The 20,092-nt window shown below is 43.4% G+C and overlaps 1 protein-coding gene across 2 annotated transcripts in view; it reads left to right on the plus strand.

The window, feature by feature from the left end:
- Positions 1–780: 780 nt before the first annotated feature.
- Positions 781–20,092, plus strand: part of HCRTR2 (hypocretin receptor 2) — a 39,518-nt gene continuing 20,206 nt past the window's right edge. Inside the window, exons 1-4 of one of the 2 annotated variants that reach the window (XM_052809245.1) lie at positions 781–855; positions 1,456–1,643; positions 17,936–18,114; positions 19,560–19,803. In XM_052809245.1, the coding sequence (XP_052665205.1) occupies positions 17,965–18,114; positions 19,560–19,803 (394 nt within the window). In that variant the 5' untranslated portion in view covers positions 781–855; positions 1,456–1,643; positions 17,936–17,964. Of the gene's footprint in view, positions 856–1,387; positions 1,644–17,935; positions 18,115–19,559; positions 19,804–20,092 lie in introns of those variants that run through there. The other variant, XM_052809244.1, reaches the window with a different exon arrangement.

The raw sequence follows: 20,092 nt of genomic DNA on the forward strand, positions 1-20,092 counted from the left end.
ACCAAAAAAGAACAATTCAGGAATATAAAGTACTGTCTAGGACTACGCCCTACAGTGTTAATGAATATCTGCCTCTCTATTATGCTTATGTGTTGGAAGTAGAGTCCCACCGTAATAGTTCCTCCATTCCTATGGAGGTGGAGACCGTGCACCAAAATGCTTAATGGAGCAAGGTGTGCCATTTCACAATGGAAGTGGTGCCTATATCAGACTCATTAAGCTATTCATCTAGGAAGTAAACAGATTACCTGAATAAGAGGGGAGGGGGTTCAGTCAGAGAGGGACAAGTCCAGAACTACCTCTTCTCTTTCAGGAACTGTACACTGGGCAAAGTATGAATATAATTCGAGAAGCAATGACCAGAAGCCAGGAATCCTATCACACTGTTTAACTAGCACTTCTGGGCTCTCTTGAATTGCTTTCTGCCAGCTCAGCTCAATTCAGAATAGCTAAGGGGCAGTTGCTGTCTTGAGATCCCAAGCTGGACGTTTGAAACAACCTCAGAGCAGGGAGTCTGAATGCTAGACTACAGGGAGCTCTCAGCAATCTTCAAATCCGATGAAACCCCGTGCTTGCCTGATCAGTGGTCTCAGGGATATTCCTATCGGGTTTAATTCCTCTGGTTTAGCCCCATAACCAGCCCAGCTTTCAAAGGGGCACAGAAGGGAGACAGCCTCATTAGCCACTCGCTTTTAATGCCTCCTTTCACCCTGTGCTTCCTTCCACAGCAGCCTTCCACTGCCTTTAATCTACAAATATCTGGAATATATATAATACTAAATTTAGAAACGTCTAAGGAGAAGAGCCTGTGCGAGAGAGGGTGGGAAACCGAAGGCAACCAGAGTCGGAAGAGGGGTGAGCGAGCCGGGAGCAGGGTCGGGGGGAGAGATGCGGGGCTATGGATGGGGGGGTGTGCAGAGATGCGGGGGGGGAGGGGAGGTGGCGGTGCATGTGCATGGTTTGGGGAACCAAAATCGGCGTCGTCCGAAACGGACGTGACTTTTCCAGCGGGGGCAGGTGCAGCCCGGCACCCGGGGCATGCAACACACCCTGACCAGCTTTTTCCCCGGCCGAGCGGGGGGCGCAGCCTCCGCGAATGCGGAGGCTGCGCCCCCCGCTCGGCCGGGGAAAAAGCTGGTCAGGGCGGGTTGGGGACCGACGCGGATCCCCAGCCTGTTCCCGCATTGGCTCCCGTAAGTTCCCGCGTCATTTTTCTCCCCACACCCCGCTTTTCGCACTGGCAACCACAAGCCTCGATGGACGGGCGGGAGAAAGCTCGGATGCTCTGAGAGGGTCTGGGGTTTGGGGTTTTTTTTGTTGGTTTGTTTGGCTGGTTTTTGTTTGGGGTTTTTTTGGGGGGGGGGGTTGTTTGTTTGTTTGTTTTTTTTCCCAGCCCCCGGACTAACCACCAGGGATGTCCGGGATTCAACCCGAGGATGGTTCCCCTCCGTGCAGGAATTGGACGACCGGGTCGGAGCTAAACGAAACGCGGGAGGCTCTTTTAACCCCTTCCTCCGACTACGACGATGAGGAGTTCCTGCGATACCTCTGGAAGGAGTATTTGCATCCCAAGGACTACGAATGGGCGCTGATCGCCGGCTACATCGTCGTCTTCATCGTGGCGCTCGTCGGGAACGTCCTGGGTGAGTCGCGCTCCCCCAAACTTCCCGTTCCCCCTTGCCGAGACGGGGTTTGCACGGATGGTTTTCACCCGTGGCTGGAAACCGGGCGTGGGTTTCGCCTCCCCCGCTGGAAAGGCGGGTGTCCCCAGCGGGGGGGAGGTGTGTGTGTGTGGGGGGGAAGTTAAGGCTGCGCGGAAGGGGCCTTTGCTGCGGGACGCCGTGAAAACCGCTTCCCCCCCGCGCTGCGGCGGCAGCCGCTCGCTGCTGGGGCCGGGCAGGCGGAGAGCGGCCGGCGGAGCTCACCGGGGGCAGCCGGTGGGGCAGAGCCGGGGGCTGCCGGCCGGCTCCCGTCCCTGTCCGCCGGGCCGAGGTGCTGAACCTTCTCCCCCCCCCCCGCCCTGTCCGGCGGCTCACGCCTCTCAGCCCGCCCGGGAGGCGGCTGCTCCCCCTCGCAGCCCTGGCCCGCTCGGCGGAGCCCGGCGCCGCGCTGGGAACGACCGAGGCGCGGTGCTTCCTGAAGGACAGAGACCGGGGGTGCGGTAAGGGACCGGGGACGGCGGCTCCCCCCCCCCCACTCCGTGAGGGGAACCGGCGGTCGCTGCCCTCAGCCGCCGGCGGGCGGAAGGCGCGCGACGCGCAGCTCGCGCCTCCCGGCAGGCGCAACGGTCGCGCTCGCGCGCCGTATGGCGCGGGGATGGCGGGGGGGACCAGGGGCGAGGGCGGGGCGGCGACCTCCCGGGCTCTCATTGAGGGAAGCGAGGCGAGGCGGAGCCTCGGGCGCCACCTCCTCCCCGCTCCCATTCATCCCCGAAGGAGGCGGCGGGGGAGGGGGGCCGAGGGTCACGGGCGGGCGGCAGGGCGGGCACGTTCACGGGAACGGGCGGTGTGGGGGAACGGCGGGCGGGGCCCGGCGGCCAGGAGCCCGCCCGCCGCCCCCCGCCTCTTCTCCGCTCCCCCGAGCTGGTGGCTGCAGCGGGGGAGCGTGGCGGAGGGCGGGCCGGCCCCCCCGGCCGCCATCGTCGCCGGGCTGTCGGAGAAGGCGCCTGTGCCGGCGCAGGGCAGCGCGCCGCCCCCCCGCCCCCGGCCCCGGCCGCTGGCTGCGGGGCAGGCACGCGTGTGCACATGGACGCGCCCGGGGGCTGGCCGGGGCCTCGGCGGGCGCTGCTCCCTCCCGCCGCCGCGCTCTTGGTTTGCCGATAGCCGGGCGAGCGGAGGGGACCTCGGGTGTGAGCGAGCGGGGCGGCGGCGTGCGCGGCGGGGAGCCGGCTTCGCCCTGAGGACCCGCTTAGCTGGAGTCCCGGCCATTTGCATTCTTCATTTGCATCGGTGACATTTTCATGAACGGAGTGGCGCACGAGAGCGGCCGGCCCTGCCATACGGGTCTTCCATTCATGTTTTTCAGAAGGGTTTATGCGTGTCAGGGCTGTCATCTGCAAGCTCTCTAGGCTTCCCGAGGCAAGACGCAAATAAGACTGCAGCCAAAGGCAAAATTTTGCGAGGCTTTTTTTTCTTGCAACGGACTGATGATGCTATTTTAATTTTTTTTGTGGACGGGTGCACTGCCTGCCTTTAAACATCCAGTGTGCGTTGGCGAAACCAGTGAGTTTTCAGCCAAAGAGGTTACGTTAGAGCTATTCAGAAGCCTGAGCATGTTTGCTCGGCAGCCACCTTGACAGGCGGTGTAAAGGTAATAGCCCTCGCAAAGAGGCTGTACTTTAAACTAGGGAGAAAAGCATCCTTCGTTCTGATCTTGAGCAAAGCTGGTTTTAGGAGAACTACCTGTGTTTACCTATTTGCCTCCACCCGTTCTGTAAACAGGCTGTCCTCTTGCCTTTAAAGATTCAAGGTCAAATCTTCAGCTATAGGAGTCCTCACCCTGTTGATGCTTTTTTTCCCCCTGAAGCCACGAGGGGGAAAGCTTTCCTCTCTGTGCACTTGCAAATAGAGACGATATTGGTGATGATGTAGAGCCGCTCCTCCCTGACATTTGTGTACGTTATCTTTTTGCTTGGGATGGAAGCTGGCATTTGGCTGTCCACCCACCTTTTCTTTTACCAGACTGCTTCTGCTCAAGCCGTTTGCTCTTTAAACTGCCTTTGTGCATTATACAGACCTCGCCCACCCAAACTGCTGCTTCTGTTTACCGGCAAGTTGTTTGTGGGATCTGCAGGTGCAGGTCCTCGTTAGCTGTACACAATCTTATCTTTATGCAAGAAAGCTCATACTGCACTGATTGCAGGCTCTCCTGATTTTGAGGAGAGAAACGGATGTGGTCTAATGCTCTTTCCAAAGACATATTTGTGAAACTTAATATTTGACTACCAGTGAAAATCTGATAGAGAACAGTGCGCATGTTGAAGTCTCCAAGAAGCTAATTTCTCCTGCTTGAAAAATCCATATTCAAGGTTAATCTGGGATTTAGTCATGGACCTTCTTGAAGCAGAGAAGCGATTCTAAAGAGAGTTTTAGTGGCTAATAGGCTATCATCCTTAATGATGCCGTGTGTTCCTCTGGTTATGTTTGACCAGTGCTGCTGAACTCATGTGGCATGTGGAGTCAATGCTTTGATTCTATTTTGTCTATATCCTATTCAAATAGCACTTAAGTAACCAGGAAAGACCCTTTCCTTCTCCATGTGGTACTGAAAAATTATATTTCTGCCTCATATTTTGATTTGTGCATTCACGTGGGATTAAGAGACTCATTGTGTCCCAGCAATAACATCTGTGCAAGTGGAAGGCACAGCACATCCCTCAGTTGTTAGTAATAAACTAGATTGAAGCATTCTGACAGTTAATTGACAACCAAATGTAGAATATGAAGCTTGAACTTTGATTGACATCTACTGGGCTCTTGAGTGAGCTGCACTGCAGGAATTCTACTTCTAATAGCATATAACAAGGTCTGCATTGCTATTTGGCTTTCAATTTAATTAGGAGAGTTGACACACACTGTCCCAGCTGCTGCACAAACCAGCTAGAATGAAAACCGTTAGCAAGTCTCTGCATTTGAATGCAAGTTTCATTATTGCATTTGAGTGCTTCATGTCAGTGATTCTCATGTGTGCCCACATTGGCTGCTCACCAGAGATTTCAGAGCAAGCCACTGAGAAGAAACAGATTTTAAGAAGTTTTTTAGGACATATTTACGTGAACATTCAGAGAATCTGAAATGCAGATTATAACATCAGTATGCTTTCTCCCGTTTGCTTCTTCACTCAGTCACTATTTATCACTAGGAGCAGAATAGGTGTGGAGGGTAAGCACTTTCTGTTTTGCAAAGACCAGAAGATTTCTTCACCACTGCACAGCAATGAAACTCTTGCAACTTCTTTGCACAGCTAGTGCAAACCATAGGACCTCTTAATGGAGAATGTATATTGACTGTAAATACCTGTTTCTTCTTTATTTGAAAACATTGCATTAAAAGCATTGCTTAAAAATATAAACCCAGATAATTAAAGAAGGAAAGATATTTTGGGGATGTACGGAGGTCTCTGGTTACCGACATCATCATTCCACACTAACCCGTTGCAGCAGTTAATAACTGGAATAAGACCACAAGGGATTAATGAGTAATGTACAGCTCCATACATTTAACTCCATTTATACAGGCAAAGGCTGTGAATGGTCCTCATTTAAGTTATTAATTCACAAGGGTCAGAACTTTTCTAGTGAAATGGTTTCCTCAGGGAACATGCATTCATCAGAATCACAATGTACAGCAGAGATCACTTGGTTTGATCAAAGACTGAAGGCAGAACAAGCAGCCTTCTGGTGTCCCACCTACTGGGCTGCTGGGCCTCTTGCCAGCCCTCCCCAGAGCTGGCAGGAGCTGAGATCCTGAGCACACACAACCTGCCAGCACCCAGCTTGCGAGTCCTCAGCACTGCTGGCTTCTGAGGCTAAGAGACCGTGCAGGACATCAGTGAGAGAGTTCAGAAACTTTCTTTACTCACACAGTTTGGTGTTACTTGTCTTGCTTTCCAACTCAGAATGAAAACAAATCTAATTGACAGAGGATTACTCTTCTTTGGATAGCTCTATTATTTATTATTTATTTTACAATAACTGCTAGTTGTGCTGAGATCTGTACAGAACCCAACTGTGGTCCTTTCCTCAAAGAATTCATAGTCTGACTCATAGAGCTCAACAGCATTCAATTTTTATTTACTGTAGTTTGATTTTTTAGGGCTGGAGAAGAAAAGGTTTGTGTATAGTTCTAACACCACAGTCCTAATCAATGCCTATCAATCAGCAACTGTCTCAAATGCTGCTCTGTTACCATTTTAAAGGTCTGGTGAATACCGAGGTCTAGGCATACATGTATGTGTTGGTAGAATTGGATGAGTCGTGTATTCTCTTAAATGGTGCCATGATCTTCATGAATCCTATTTGATCGCTGTAAATGAGGTATATTTAATTTAATCACATTTTAAATTATTACATTTAATTTTGTCCAGATTACTTGGTGTTTTGGGTTTGTGTGGCAGGGGTTTTGGTAGCGGGGGAGGGGCTGCAGGGACGGCTCCTGTGAGAAGCTGCCAGAAGCTTCCCCGGCTCCAAGTCGGACCCGCCGCTGGCCCAGGCCGAGCCCGTCAGTGACGGTGGTAGCGCCTCTGGGAGAACAGATTTAAGAAGGGGAACCTGCACTGCTGGGGGAGATTTGGAATGTGAGAGAAGCCCCTGTGCAGACACCGAGGTGAGTGAAGAAGGGAGGGGGAGGAGGAGCGGGGGAGGAGGGGATGCCCCTGCAGCCCGTGGGGAGACAAGACGGCAGGCTGTCCCCCCCCAGCCCATGGAGGGGAGCGGGGCAGCAGATGCCCACCTGCAGCCTGGGGAGAGAGGAGCCCACGCCGGAGCAGGGGGATGGATGCCCCCCAAGATGGACGGGACTCCATGGAGAAAGCCCGCGCTGGAGCAGCCTGTGCCTGGAGGACTGCAGCCCAGGGAAGGGACCCATGCTGGAGCAGTTCGTAAAGAACTGCAGCCTGCAGAAAGGACCCATGCCCGAGAAGCTTGTGGAGGACTGTCTCCCATGGGAGGGACCCCACGGTGGAGCAGGGGACGAGTGAGGAGTCCTCCCCCTGAGGAGGAAGGAGCGGCAGAGACAAGGTGTGAGGAACTGACCCCAACCCCCATTCCCCGTCCCCCTGTGCTGCTGGTGGGGAGGAGGTGGAGAAAACCAGGAGTGCAGTTGAGCCAGGAAGGAGGGAGGGGTGGGGCAAAGGTGTTCTAAGGTTGGGTTTTACTTCTCAGTATCCCTGTTTTGATTTGATTGTTAGTAAATTAAATTGATTTTGTTTCTTCCCCAAGTTGAGCCTGTCTTTTGCCCGTGACCATAAGTGGTGAGTGATCCCTCCCTGTCCTTGTCTCGACCCATGAGCTTTTCTTTATATTTTCTCCTCATCCCACTGGGACTGGGGGGGAGGAATGAGCAAGCGGCCTCGTGGTGCTTTGTTCCCAGCTGGGCTTAAACCACAACTCAGGGAATCCGGCACTGAAAGGGCTTTACTTTTGTAGTATCAGCATGAGGGTGACTTATCTGCTGGATGAATAATGACTAGAGTGGCTTTATAATTTAAAAAAAAAAATCACACAGGAAATGATACAATATTTATACATTTCATCTACCTAAGATATAGAATGTACGTGCTCAATTTATGTAAATTTGAGTATCAACTGAAGTACATTAGTATTTGCATAACATGGGGATTACTCACAAGAAAGACTCATCCACATCCTCGTGAGATACCAAAAAGTAGAAAAACGTTAAAAGATGAAGCTGATTTGAAATTATGCCCTTTCTTTCTAGATTCTTATGTCCAAATGTGTAACTAGTTCCACTCTATGGTTTCTGACCTGAGAGTCCAGAGGGGGGACAGCTCTACTTCCCTTTACCATTCTTTATGTCGAAAGGCAATTCTGCCTAGTGTGAATAGTGCAGTCGTATTCAACCCAACTCTGAAAAAGGGCAGTGCCCAAGACTGAAGGTGAGCTGCAAGAGATGCTTGATGTTAATACAAATTCTGCTGACTTTCACTTGAGGTCTTCTAAAAGAAAGGACAGTTATATCTGCCTGGAGGCTGCCCTTATAGTTGGATAAAGAAGTCATTGGACATGTTTTCTTCAGTCAAAGTAAAATAAGAGGCAGTTTGGCTACTTGTATTCTAATGTCATTCCAAAGGACAATAGTTCTGCTGCGAACTCATTCAGTGATAAAGGAGGAGGACTGGAATCTGAACAAGTGGTAAAGTGCTTGGTCTCAGGTCAAAACCCATTAAAAAGTATTGAAAGAAACAAAGAATATTTTCCTTTCCATATGGAGTCTCATATTCTGTTTAATTCATAACTACTTTTGATAGTGTTATTGTTCTTTCTTCTGAGGCTACATGTACATTTTGGAAAGTATAAATTTAGGACTCCTCTGCCATCCAGTTTTCTTCCTTTCTTCTGTCTATCGCACTGCTGATAAAATATGTCTCTGATGTATTATAGAATTTGACTTAAAGGCTGGCTATTCAGCAGCTCCTGCAGAAGAGCTATCACTGGTTAGTCAGAATTCCCCTACAATGCCAGAACGTTACCAGGCGGCAGTGGGTGGCAAGGGAAAGCACACAGCATGTATTTGACAGATTACCTAGGAAGCAAATAGCAAAGTTTACTGTTGCTGGTTTTGTTCTTGTTTCATTTTACTTTCAAGATGTGCTGCTGATAAATGTGTGAAACTTTTGAAGAACTTAGCCCATTTATTTTTACACATTCTCAAAGCTGTTCGAGTGATAGTTCTGAAGACCATCTCTGCTATTTAGACCCCAAACACATGCAACCTTGATGGTGGCAGGATATGCTGCCTAGTATTAATTTTATATTGTGAGTGATGTTTGGAAAGAATCGTCTACATATGGAAGAAAGTAACTCAGCAGCACTATTCAGCAACTGTGCAACTCCAAGTAATGCCCTGTCTGCCAGGAGCTGAACAGAGACTAACACATCTTTCCCTTAGGTCACTGAAGTACTACAGACAGAAGTGTCTTTGGGGCATTACCAAATAAAATGAAAGCTGTTGTCATTTCCTGCTTTAACTCTCCATCTTTCCCAAAAATGGAAGGTTTTGGAATGCTGCTTTGCTTTTAAAGTGTTTCTTTTCTGTGTTGCTTGTCAAGTGAAACCTTTTTTTTTTTTTGGCATTTAGCAGCTGATTTACTTACTGTATGTCTCACAAGTGGAATTTGTCAAAGAAGAGCTAGAATGGACTGTTCCCCAGGGGAAGGAGAGTGTCGTGGTTTAACCCCAGCCAGCAACTGAGCACCAAACAGCCGCTCACTCACTCCCCACCCCCCCAGTGGGATGGGGGAGAAAATCGGGAAAAGAAGTAAAACTCATGGGTTGAGATAAGAACGGTTTAATAGAACAGAAAAGAAGAAACTGATAACGATAATGATAACACTAATAAAATGACAGCAGTAATAATAAAAGGATTGGAATATACAAATGATGCGCAGTGCAATTGCTCACCACCTGCCAAACAATGCCCCATTAGTCCCCGAGCGGCAATTCCCCCCCCCCAGTTTATATACTGGGCATGATGTCACATGGTACGGAATACCCCATTGGCCAGTTTGGGTCAGGTGCCCTGGCTGTGTCCTGTGCCAACTTCTTGTGCCCCTCCAGCTTTCTCGCTGGCTGGGCATGAGAAGCTGAAAAATCCTTGACTTTAGACTAAACACTACTGAGCAACAACTGAAAACATCAGTGTTATCAACATTCTTCTCATACTGAACTCAAAACATAGCACTGTACCAGCTACTATGAAGACAATTAACTCTATCCCAGCTGAAACCAGGACAGAGAGCTGGGAGCGGAGGGCAGCAGCAAGATTGACAGGGCAGTGTACCTACCAACACAGTCCCACAGTGCCTGAGAGCATGGTAGGGCTGGTGATGTCAGACCCCAGGGTTCAGTCACCTCCCAGCAATCACCAGACAAATCCATAGTGATGAAACAGGCCTGAGGTTAAGCCACAAAGTCAAGTCCGTGGGTGAAAATTACAATCAAAATCAGCAGGGCACATGCATACTTGCAACGTGGTTTTTGCCTGAGCTAAGTGTGAGAGCCTGAGCTTACATTCAGCTCCCAGGCAAAGAGGTAACCCCCAAAAGAGGTGTCTCACATCTTTCTGTGAAAGCTCTGTTCCCAGGAGTCTGATCCCTGCTTATGCTGTAGCATTTCACTAGCATAGTGAATTGTATTTTTTTTTTTTTTGTGTAGTCTAAAGAAAAGGCATTCTTACATCTACATTAGAAACAGACATGGATGTGGAAGGGTTTTTCCTAGTGCAATTCCATTTTACACTGATGGACAGATGCATTTTGAAGCATATGGTTTCAGAGTTGCACAGCATTTCAGCCATGGAGCGTACCTTGATTTTAATGAGTCATGCAGGTTTAAATTGAGTCATAACGAAGTGTGAAATCTTTTTATTGTAGTGTCATGTGCAGTATGCCAGCCATGTTTATGGTCCTTCCATCTCTAACATGAAGTGTGTGTAAGTATTTTGTAGGCTTTTTATTGTTACTATGGATAGAAAAGTAAGTATATCAAATGTGATTATGAAATAACTCATCATTCAGTATAGCCAGCTCTGCAGAGATGACCAGGGTTGCCAATTAATACTTGTAATGATTTATGTGTGTGTGTGTGGTGGGACAATTTAAAACCAATCTGTCTGTGTTAATCGGTACACCTAGCTCAGGAAACTGTGATGGTACCTTTCACTTCCTCCAGAGCTGACCAAGCCTGGTGGTTTTGGCAGTCTGTTTTTATAGCATAGCTCATCTTCTGGTAATAACTCCCATTTCCATAAGATTGTTAATTGTCTAAGATTATGTAATGTGACTGAGAAAATGAATCCTGTGCCAATTAGATGGTTGTGCTATTACTCCTAATTGTAATCTGTAAAGATAAGCTTCCAGCAAGCAGAATTTAGTTCCTCTATTCTTCTCTAGCACGATAATAATGAGGCAGTAGAAAAAAATACAGAAGTGGGTTGGAGAACATGAGTAACCCACAACCCCCAGCTCATAAGTCCCTTTAAAAGCCTGAGTACAACAGAGCACTTGGTAGCTAGAAAAAATCTCAGAAAATATATTGCTGCAAGCAAACTAGTTGCTGTATATCTGTTTTATTTCTGTAGACTCTTACTGTCTTTTGTGGGAGACAGTTCCCCATTAGTACATTTCAGTGAAGCTGATATTCAACAAAATACTTTAAGATTTCTTATGTTCAGTGTTACGCAGCTATATTTCTTCCAGTTTCAGTATTTCTCCTAGAGTTTTACTAGAAAACAGTGATGGAATCTACACATATATACTTGTTTATGTGTGATACATAGGGAGCATGACCTAACACCTACTTTTTTTGTCATGCTTCCATGATTTGGTTCAAATCTGTTGACACATCTAGTGTGTCCTGTTGATGAGGAGCTATCACCGCACTGGTAGGCTATGTAATTCCTTTGTGTGTGCAGCCCAGAATATTGTCCATCTTTTCAGCTGTTGCATCACATATTCAAGGACAGTTCTTATCTGCTGGGCATACCAGCTGTAGGAGTTTTTTCATTATTTCCTTTATAATAAATACCATACAAAAAGTGTCTTTTCTTTGTGTCATTCTTTCTATTACTTTTTCAACATAAACCTGGTCTTATGTTGGACTCCTTTTTTCAGATAAGATTGGTTATGTAAAAAATGAAGTAATGTGTGAGTTTATAGCTTAATAGTGGATAAGAGATGGACAGTGTAAGAAGTAGGTATCATCTTCCTATTCACACAAGAGATAGCTTTGTTTTAGATCTTTTGTTCTCACTGCTGGTTTCAAAAACCCCTAATTAAATATACTCTGCAATTTAGTTAAAGTGCTTCTCACCCCTTACTCAAGATCATCAATAAAGTTATTGAAAGACTAGTGGAAAGCCTTCCTAAAACAAATAAAATAAGCTTAGTCTTAGGCACCTAATTTTTAGACTCTTAAGTAAAAGCAGAAGAATCCTCAATCAGGAATTGTTCATAATGAAAGTGGTTTCAATGACAGCATTTTTCCTTCCAACAGTACACATTGATTTAGTGTTTCCACAGGGGCTCTAGCTCTCCAGAATCCCATTTGGTAGCTTATCTACTCAGCCTTCTTTTCAACATGATTGTGTTGCTTGACACCCCACCACCCAGACCTTGATTTGCAATAGGTCATGGCATCACCAAGGGGGAGAATGCCATATGAAGAACCAATTCATTGCTGGGTGGAAACAATTTGGGGGGAGTAGGAGGTAGAGAATAAGTAATGTGTAACTCAAATCTATTTAACACATTTTTTTATCAGTCTTTGATTGTAAAGTGTTGTGGAGTAAAGCTCTTTAGAAGCTTTCTGCCTCATGCATTTGGAGATGTTGATGACCAGTGCTTATAATCACAGCATCACTTCCAAATGACTGCTGGATGGCGATATTATGGTATTTTAGTCAAACAGTTGTGATACTGAATTATCAAAGCAAAATAAAATCATTGAAGTTTAGTATGAAAAATGGTAATTCTTTGTTGACATCCATCTGGGATTTATTATTCACCAAAAATGAGATAAGAGGTAGTGTCATTCTTTTATATAAGAAAATGTCAGGTATTGCTGGTTATGGAAATTATGTTTCTATTTTGGCCAAGAAGTCACACTGGAAGATGACCCATTGTATAAGAGGTTGACAAGACTGCTAGAGTAGTTAGGGAAATGATTTAGGGTTGACATGTGAAAAACAAATTGACAGCTGAACCAGCAGTCCGCTGGCGGAAGGACTGCAGCACAATGTTTAATATGCTCAAGACAACGTAAATCTTCCAGGAGGCAAGCAGCTGCATTTTATACCAGCTGGAGCCTTTGTATTGTTTTCATATTCAGCCTGAGATACAATGAGCTGTGCTAATTGAATAGATAGCATTCCAGCCTCTAATTAAAATGCCCCAGGACACTAAGCCAACAGGGATTAAATTTGTACATGAAAAATACCAATCTCACCCTACCATCATATTTGAGAGAGGTTTTTTTCTTCGGGAATATAATGAGGTATATGAAGCTTTCTTGATGGACTTCTAATAGCATCTGTCTTAAATTTGATTTGAATTTGTTATGTTTAGTCCTTCCTGGGACTTGCCTGTGAGACTTTTTTGGGGGAGGGAGATGGTGCACGTTCAGAGGATAGGGTCTGAAACGAGCTTCGTTATGGCAGAACTGTCCTCGTTTGGGGAAAGCCTCCGCAAGTTTTTCAAACAGTGTGAGCCTGGCAAGTCAAGCTAGTTTCCAAGCCTTCACTGACACTGTGTGGCAGAGATGGGAACAGCAATTGTTTTGCTTAAAATTCTTCTCTCGATTCTGGCAGAAAAAAAATGAAAGCATCAGCAGTGAGATGAAGGAGTTATGAGAGTTGGATTAATTAATAACCATTAGAAAAAGAGCTGCTCTTTGTGAAAGCTGGCCTGCATGTTTTCATTTGCTGCAAAGTTACTAACTGTAGCTTTGAAACTTTTTATAAAATAAAAACTACAATACAGAAAATAATAAAATACACTAGGCAGGTAATTAGGTTCTAGCAGTCAGGAAAATCATGCACAGTAGGAGCACATTTCTCAGTTTCCTTTCTTACACATTTCTCTCCCACTTTTTTTTTTTTTTTAAAGTTCTGATCCTCTCTTCTTCAGTGCCTGGGTTAATACCATTTTTCCTACTTTCTTCCTCACTCCTATTTATAGCTGGGAACATCAAAGGTTGCATAAAAGATTTGCATATAATGTTAAATCGAGGTTTTATTCAGAGCTATTTTTACTATTTCATAGATTTGCAGCAGAGGTCTGAAGAGCTCAGTTTGGGCCACTACATTGTGCCTACCTAAACAGACATCCTGTTAACTCTGTGGTGTCTCCCAAGTTTTTTAGGAAAGCTGGTGCTGGCCTCATCTCCTGTTTTATGATTTTGGAGTACTTTTTGGTAAAATACACTCCCAGTTGAGAAACTTTACTACCTTGCTCATCCTTGCTTCCCTTTTCCAAGCTGAGTGGAAAGCCACAGCTCTCTGCTATTTCACTCTGGGTAGGCAGATGGCATTTCCCACTCCATGGAGCTTCCTTTCTCTAGCATGTTTCTTTAGGGTTTATGCAGGAGCTCAGTGCCTCCACTTCTCTATAGAACCACCTGAGATGAAAATGCATTTTAAAGAAGTGAGAGTGGAGAGTATACAAAATTATTTTCTTCTGATGCTTAACTACTTATAATATGTTCAGCAGCATAGTCGAACTATTTTGCACACCTATAAAATAATAGTTGAACACAGGCTAGAGCATCTTTCTCTATGATCTGCTAGATCACTGGTATACCAATGAAGCTGTTGTCCAAGACTACTGAATAACCTTGTACTGTCATAGACTCAGAACGACATTGAGTCTGGAAGGAATACATTGAAGTAACTTTCTGTCATTTATACCGTTCTGTCCTATTCAAATAACCTGTAGCAAAGCCTCACAGCTCAGTTTAGCCTTGCACTGAAAGAAAACATTACCAATGCTTGTGCAGGTTGAAAACAGTACTGCAACTAGCAGAGGGCAACCAGTGGGTGAAAAAGCTGCCTTGTTTTTAAAATACTTTCTCTTCAGAGACTTCTTTACACAAAGTCATTTTTGGTATACATTCATGGAATAAGTTTCTGGGATATTTAATTATTATGGTAGTATGTAAACATGCTAATTAAGATGTTCTTGTGCTATGTGCCGTACAAAGAATGGAAAATGGTCTATGCCGCAAAGAATGGATGAGGCCGAAAGGGGAAACACAAGCATAAGCAGAGAAATCTACAGTAACAAATTATCTTGCATTTCTATGCTTGTAAATTATTATTTTTCCCACCTTTCAGGTGCCTCTTGCCCCCCTAGAGTAGAACTCAAAGGAATTCAGAGCTACTTTCCATGCATCGGCTTTCCTGCATACTGCTACTCCCTGCGTAGCAAGGGGCATAGTCTTTTATATTTCTCTGAGGAATAGCAGGTACTGGAGTTCATTTAATTCCATTCATGTTAAGCCAGCGTGATCTGGAAGACTTAGTACAGAGCTGGGAATTAAGAGTCCGAGTTTCTTATTCTGTGTCCGATTTACTGTATGGCCTTTAGCAACTTCTGTTTGGCACTTCACTTTCTTTGCATCAAGGATGAAAATGGTAATTATTTTCTTAGCTCTCTGGGCTATCATGAGGTTTCATTTGCTCATACTGATAGAAAGCTTTAAACACAACATGCAAAATGCTGTGAATTGATATCTGATACAGTTTGCTGCCGATGAGATTGACCTCATGTTTGTTAACTTACGGATTTTTTTACCAGAAATAATGTTTATGTTCAGGTGCTTTCCCCAAACAGGTCAACACGGGAATGAGAATAGGCCTTGCCAAAGAGCATACATATCTGCTTAAACCTGGCACCTTTAGGCACTGACATCCTTTGCTGAAAACAGTGCACCTGTCTGAATCGGGTAGAATGTAGGATGGTTGAAACCATAGCATGAGTACAAAGTAGCCAAACTCTGAACTTTTAAAACAACATTTTATTTAACTTTTGCCTATTGATAAAAGAAACAAAAGGTACAGAAAAACATTGTCACTTCGTATTAACTTTTGCTGAGTACAAGACAGGATAATACTTTCAGTATGAATTGCACTCAAGACAAAGAACAAGCTGTAAGTATAAAGCCCAGAGTGTTAGCATTATTGTAAGTGAAATGGTGTTTGCAATCTTTTTCTCCAGCATTGCATTTCCAACTGTGAACAACATTCCAGAGGGGCAGCAATGTATTACCTGTTACATGCTGCCTCTGCATTGTCAGACTGTAAATTAAAACTGTAGTAATCCCATGCACCAAGTGACAATGATAAAGCTCTGGATAGTTATGTTGTAATTATCATGCAATGCTATAGAAATAATTACTTTAGTAAGTAACTTAAATCACCCAAATGGGAAGAAAATACAATTTATATGTTGTTTCCTTCAAGCTTTTGATTTATAAGCCTTGCCTTTCAGGCACAGCTAAGAGAACCTGAAATTCTGTATTTAGGAAGAAAACAATAGAAGAAATGGACACTGTGGAGATTTTCTCCAAAACCCGTACAAGAACAGTGAAGAGCTTTGCAGAGGGGTTTTCACTTGCATTTACAAGAGCATGATAGATACATAGCAAAGATTAAATTTATACAAGCTGTAGAATCTGGAACCATGTCTGCAACATGTTATAAGAACATCTATTGTGGCAAAACAGGGGTTTTAGATATGACTTGGAAGTCTATATCCTAAAAAGGTACTTGATAAAATTACCTTCTGCTAGAGAAACTGAAGGCCACCTAGCCTCTGCCTCTCTCTTTGTCCTAAATTACCCCAAAATGTCTAAACATAGCTCTCACAAAGAAGTGCTCTAATCTCAGCTCCTGATAAAGCTCTAGTAAGGTCTTGAATGAGTATTCTGCTCATTTTGGTCACTGCACTCTGACCACAAAGATGCAATCCAGTCTGAAGAGTGTCCAGAGAACAGCAACAAGGATGCTTGCAGAGGTTCTAAAAATCACTAGGAGTAAAAGAATTCTGAAGTTGTACAGTCTGAAAAGAAAACTGAGGAACAATGTAACAACAGTCTTTATGTATGTGAAGCATTGCTGCAGGGGAAAAATCTTCATTCCTGCCTGTGTGCAGGAAAAAAAAGTGATACAAATAGCAGCAAAAGAAATGTAGATAGACACTAGAGGATTTTTTTTTTTTTCAATAGGGAAGATAAACACTGCAACACATTCATGGTATCTTCAAATGTAACAGATTTTAAAATGTAAACTTGCCAACAAAGGCTTAGTGGTAGTCTTGCTGTAGTGTTGGTCTAAAGACTTAAACAAGACAAGATTTGTGGAATGAAGTAAATATATTTTATTAGATCAACTCATGCAGCTGGAAAATGATCACAAGCTTTCAGGCACACCATCCTTCTTAGGATCTAAAGAAGCATCTGATCTCAAGAGCTTATGTGCCTTAAAGTCTGTGTATTTTTTTCCAGCTGTTTTAGCTAGATTAATAAGAGAATGGCTTAATTCTAGCCAATTCCATTTTAGATTTGGACAACCTCTTGAGGACTCTTCTAACTCTATAACATTCTGTGATCTGTTTAATATATCTAAATTAAGCATAGTGCTATATCCTGACAGATTAAGGAGACTTTGAATCTTCACCCGGATTTGCATGATGGATGAATTGTTGTTTACAGGAGAAGAACCTTTGATGTACAATGAGGTGTACTGTTTTGTTACAAGAAGTATTGTGGTGTTTCTGGAAAATTTTGGGCATCAGTTTTTAAAGAGCTTTTGGTGACTGAATCTAAAACATTCAAAAGCTATTGATTGCTACAATCTCTTAGGGTTTTACTTCCAAAGTTATTAAAAATCTTATTTTTAGGCCAGTTTCTCAGACTCAGTTTTGGCAGTCTTAATGTATTAGCTTATGAATTTAGTGCAGCCATGTTAAAGGACTGATTTGCCTCATTTCTAAAAGCCTTTCAAATTGAAAGAGGGAAAAGAAAAGATATAAAACAAGCTTTAAAGGCACATATTGTCAAGTGTCTGCTACGTGCTGCTTTCAATCACAGTAATCATCATCAAAAATACACCACATTTAAAATGGATAGCACTTAATACTGCAAAAAATTATCTTTATTTATTTACCTCAAATCACAGTTACCCAGACAACTGTTACAGATTCTCTGCAGATGCAATAGATATATTATGCCCAGCAAAATATTTTATAAAATGATTGTTGTCTTGGTACAGTTTACAAGATTCCGTGTGGTAGCAATTTGAATTAAGCATCATGCTATCATAAGAAAAAGATAAACTTTTACAAATGTAGATGTGTATTGCCATAGACTAGAGCCAGTGGATTAAAATAGACATGAAGAAAGTTGTGTGAATAGTTAGTGAAGATAAACTAGCAGGAAAAATAAGCTGCTTTATATATCAGATTATTTCCCATGCTGTGGTCTGTGGAAAACTATTCTTTGCGTACTAAGATTCTCTCTACATGTACCCTCTTGTTTCCACTCTAAAAGAAAACACAAGGTTCTTACACTGAACTACATATTCAAATATTCTCTGTTAAAAAAGGACACAAACATTTCCTTAACTCTCCAAAGCTAAGTGTTTTCCTGTTGAAGCATTCCCTAAGTCACTTCCATCTCACTAACTTGTCTTTCCAAATTCAGTTTGCATTGCAGTGTGGAAGAACCATCACATGCGGACAGTTACCAACTATTTCATAGTGAATCTTTCTCTGGCTGACATTCTGGTTACAATTACTTGTCTTCCAGCAACTTTAGTAGTGGACATCACAGAAACGTGGTTCTTTGGGCAGCCCCTCTGCAAAGTGATTCCCTACTTACAGGTATTATTTTACTGTGTTTGTGTACACATGACCCATGTTATGAAAAAGAGAAAGAACAATAGCATCTTCCTAATAGTGATAATCTGATGGAAGTCTATCCCTGCTACTGAAGTAGGTATCTCAGGGTACATGCTGAGGATTAAAGGACTGTTCCACTTGTGACTATGTTTATGCTTAATAAATATTGTTCTTGGTCCATCTGATTGTTAGACTTGGGCAATACACTTTCTGGAACATTTGTCTGGTGCTCTCCACTTTTTGTGATCTTTTTTAATAATTCAGAAGGGATATAAAGAAATAAAAATGTCTGTAAATAGAATTACAGTAATTTATACTCCGTATGTGTGGACCTAAACAGCTACACAAGTGTCCAGGACAGAGAATCCAAACTTCTGAAGGGAGTCTGGGCTTTCATATGTGTTTCATGGCTTACGTTGCATTCTTTAGAAATAGTCAAAGTATCCAGGTTCACTGGGAGCTGTTCAGATTGTCTGCCTTAAGCAATAATTGCCACCACTCATTTACTGGTGGAGTTAATTAGTTATGAGATCATTTGCATCAAAATTATTGACAAATACCTTTTCTAAGAATAGCTGGTTAGATTAACTGACTGGGCATACTAGAATCACAAGTTCCTGGCCTTTCAGTTATTATAAATCCAAAGAATTAAGCAGAACTCTGAATATATGCAGGTGATCAGCTCTGTGCCTCAGCACAATTTATATTTTGAGCAGATACCCATATGGCTGAAGAGCCACATTGTGTCATCTACTCAAAAGAATCAAAATCATGAAACTTGTTTCAAAGCCACCATTCTAGTGGAAGAAAATCCAAAGAGAAAGTGAAATGATGACCTATTGTACAGAGTGAAAGAATAAAACCAAAGTGATAGGTTATCTCCTGTGCTGAATAGAAGGTAAAATGACTTCGTCTGCCTTAAGCTGATTGTTTGGGTTTTTTTATGAGACCCTGAATTTCCATTGTTCCTGTGAAAACTGAAAAGGCAAAATGGTATCCAAATATAACATAGAAAATGAACAAAAAAAATTGTTCCACAAAGAAAAAAAGATCTAATTTGTTGTCTAATGTTTTCAAAGTAATTTTTTAGATAAAATTTTGCAAATTCTAAGCTGCATACATTCACTCTTTCAGAATCTGACCCTGCTGTACCTACTCAGTTTGGGTAGCACCCTAATCTGTGAATTTTCCTGTTGAATCTAGTGGGACTACAGCAGATGAGGATATCTATTGTAATTCTGTAAGAAGTGATTTAAAAAGGATTCTTTTCCTGGGAATAATTTCTATTTAATAATTGCAGATAAAGAGCTAACTGTGTTGAAAACAGAAAAAAATTTTTAAAACTCTGGAAAAAACCTTACAATAAATAATTTGTAAAGCTCTGAAAAAATTACATTTACATTTACATAATGTTTCCTTTTCTTTAGACAGTTTCAGTCTCTGTGTCTGTACTAACACTTAGCTGCATTGCTTTGGATCGATGGTATGCAATTTGTCACCCTTTGATGTTTAAAAGCACAGCCAAGCGAGCAAGGAACAGCATTATAATTATCTGGATTGTGTCCTGCATCATAATGATTCCTCAGGCTATTGTTATGGAGTACAGCAGTGTGTTCCCAGGATTAGCCAATAAAACCACCTTGTTCACAGTGTGTGATGAGCACTGGGGAGGTGAGTGTGTCATTGACCATAAAGACTGAATTTGTACTGATGTTATGTAATAAAAATATCAGGACATCTTAATATGCAGTCAAGTTGTATAAACATATCACAAAATGTTCTTAATTATATAAGCTTTCCTAGAACTACCCTTTTTCAAGTACTGTGAAATCTTATTTTCTTTTATATTGGTAAGACTTAAAGTACATTTGAAACCAAGTTTATATGAATGAGGCTGGCTTACGTCTTGACCGTGTTAATGTTTCCCAGAGGGTAGAAATGTTCCCACCCTTAAATGCCT

This window comes from Harpia harpyja, chromosome 15 (genome assembly GCF_026419915.1).
Source record: "Harpia harpyja isolate bHarHar1 chromosome 15, bHarHar1 primary haplotype, whole genome shotgun sequence".
In the NCBI taxonomy this organism is placed as follows: Eukaryota; Metazoa; Chordata; class Aves; order Accipitriformes; family Accipitridae; genus Harpia; species Harpia harpyja.